This window comes from Chaetura pelagica, unplaced genomic scaffold, assembly GCF_000747805.2.
Source record: "Chaetura pelagica isolate M959 unplaced genomic scaffold, ChaPel_1.0 scaffold47, whole genome shotgun sequence".
Taxonomy (NCBI): domain Eukaryota; kingdom Metazoa; phylum Chordata; class Aves; order Apodiformes; family Apodidae; genus Chaetura; species Chaetura pelagica.
The window spans coordinates 6198846-6199501 of record NW_009954140.1 but is presented as its reverse complement, the minus strand read 5'-3'; the positions used below and the strand labels follow the sequence as shown (position 1 = coordinate 6199501).

The following is a 656-nucleotide window of genomic DNA, read 5'->3' as shown; positions in this document are numbered from 1 at the left end:
CGGGTACTGGCCTTCACCAGGATGGGGGATGGTGTGCCCAGCCGGCCACCCGTCCTCGAGAGGACGCTGGATGATGGTGGGTAACAGAACCTGGATGTGCAAAGAGACCTTTGTGGGCTGGGGTGTCCCCTGGGAGCCTGGGGCAATCCCTGTCCTTCCTGAACAGGACACCCAGAGCTCCTGTTCCCAGGGGATGGGAACTGGTACTTGGCACACACTTGTGCACTCCCCCATAAACCCTATCTCTCCCCCCTTCAGTGCCAGGCCCCCCTGTGGGGATCCTCTTCCCTGAAGTGAGGACCACCTCGGTGCGGCTCATCTGGCAGCCACCAGCGGCACCCAATGGCATCATCTTGGGTAGGTGGGGAGCCATCCTGGCTGTGCCATGCCACCATGCTCTGCAGAGAGGTGTGGAGACCCTATGGGAGCAGGGATCAGCACTGGGAGGCAGAGACCAGCTCCCCAGGATCCCCTGAACTTCTTGGAGCCTTGAAGCCGGGTCCCTGGCTGTGTCTAGGGACCCAAAAGCCCCTCGCTGGGTGACCCTGTGTGTGGGCAGGGATGGAGGAGGGAGGCACGGAGGAGAACCAGGACGGCGTCCCCTCCACCAGCCCCACCATCCCTTCCCCACAGCATACCAGATCTCCCACTGCCTC

At 62.8% G+C, this 656-nt stretch overlaps 1 protein-coding gene across 1 annotated transcript in view; it reads left to right on the top strand.

Annotated features, from left to right (window-relative positions):
• Window positions 1-656, top strand: part of LOC104393326 (protein sidekick-2-like) — a 29564-nt gene that overhangs the window by 19148 nt on the left and 9760 nt on the right. Inside the window, exon 26 of the mRNA XM_010002806.1 lies at window positions 259-361. Within this exon, the coding sequence (XP_010001108.1) occupies window positions 259-361 (103 nt within the window). The remainder of the gene's footprint in view (window positions 1-258; window positions 362-656) is intronic.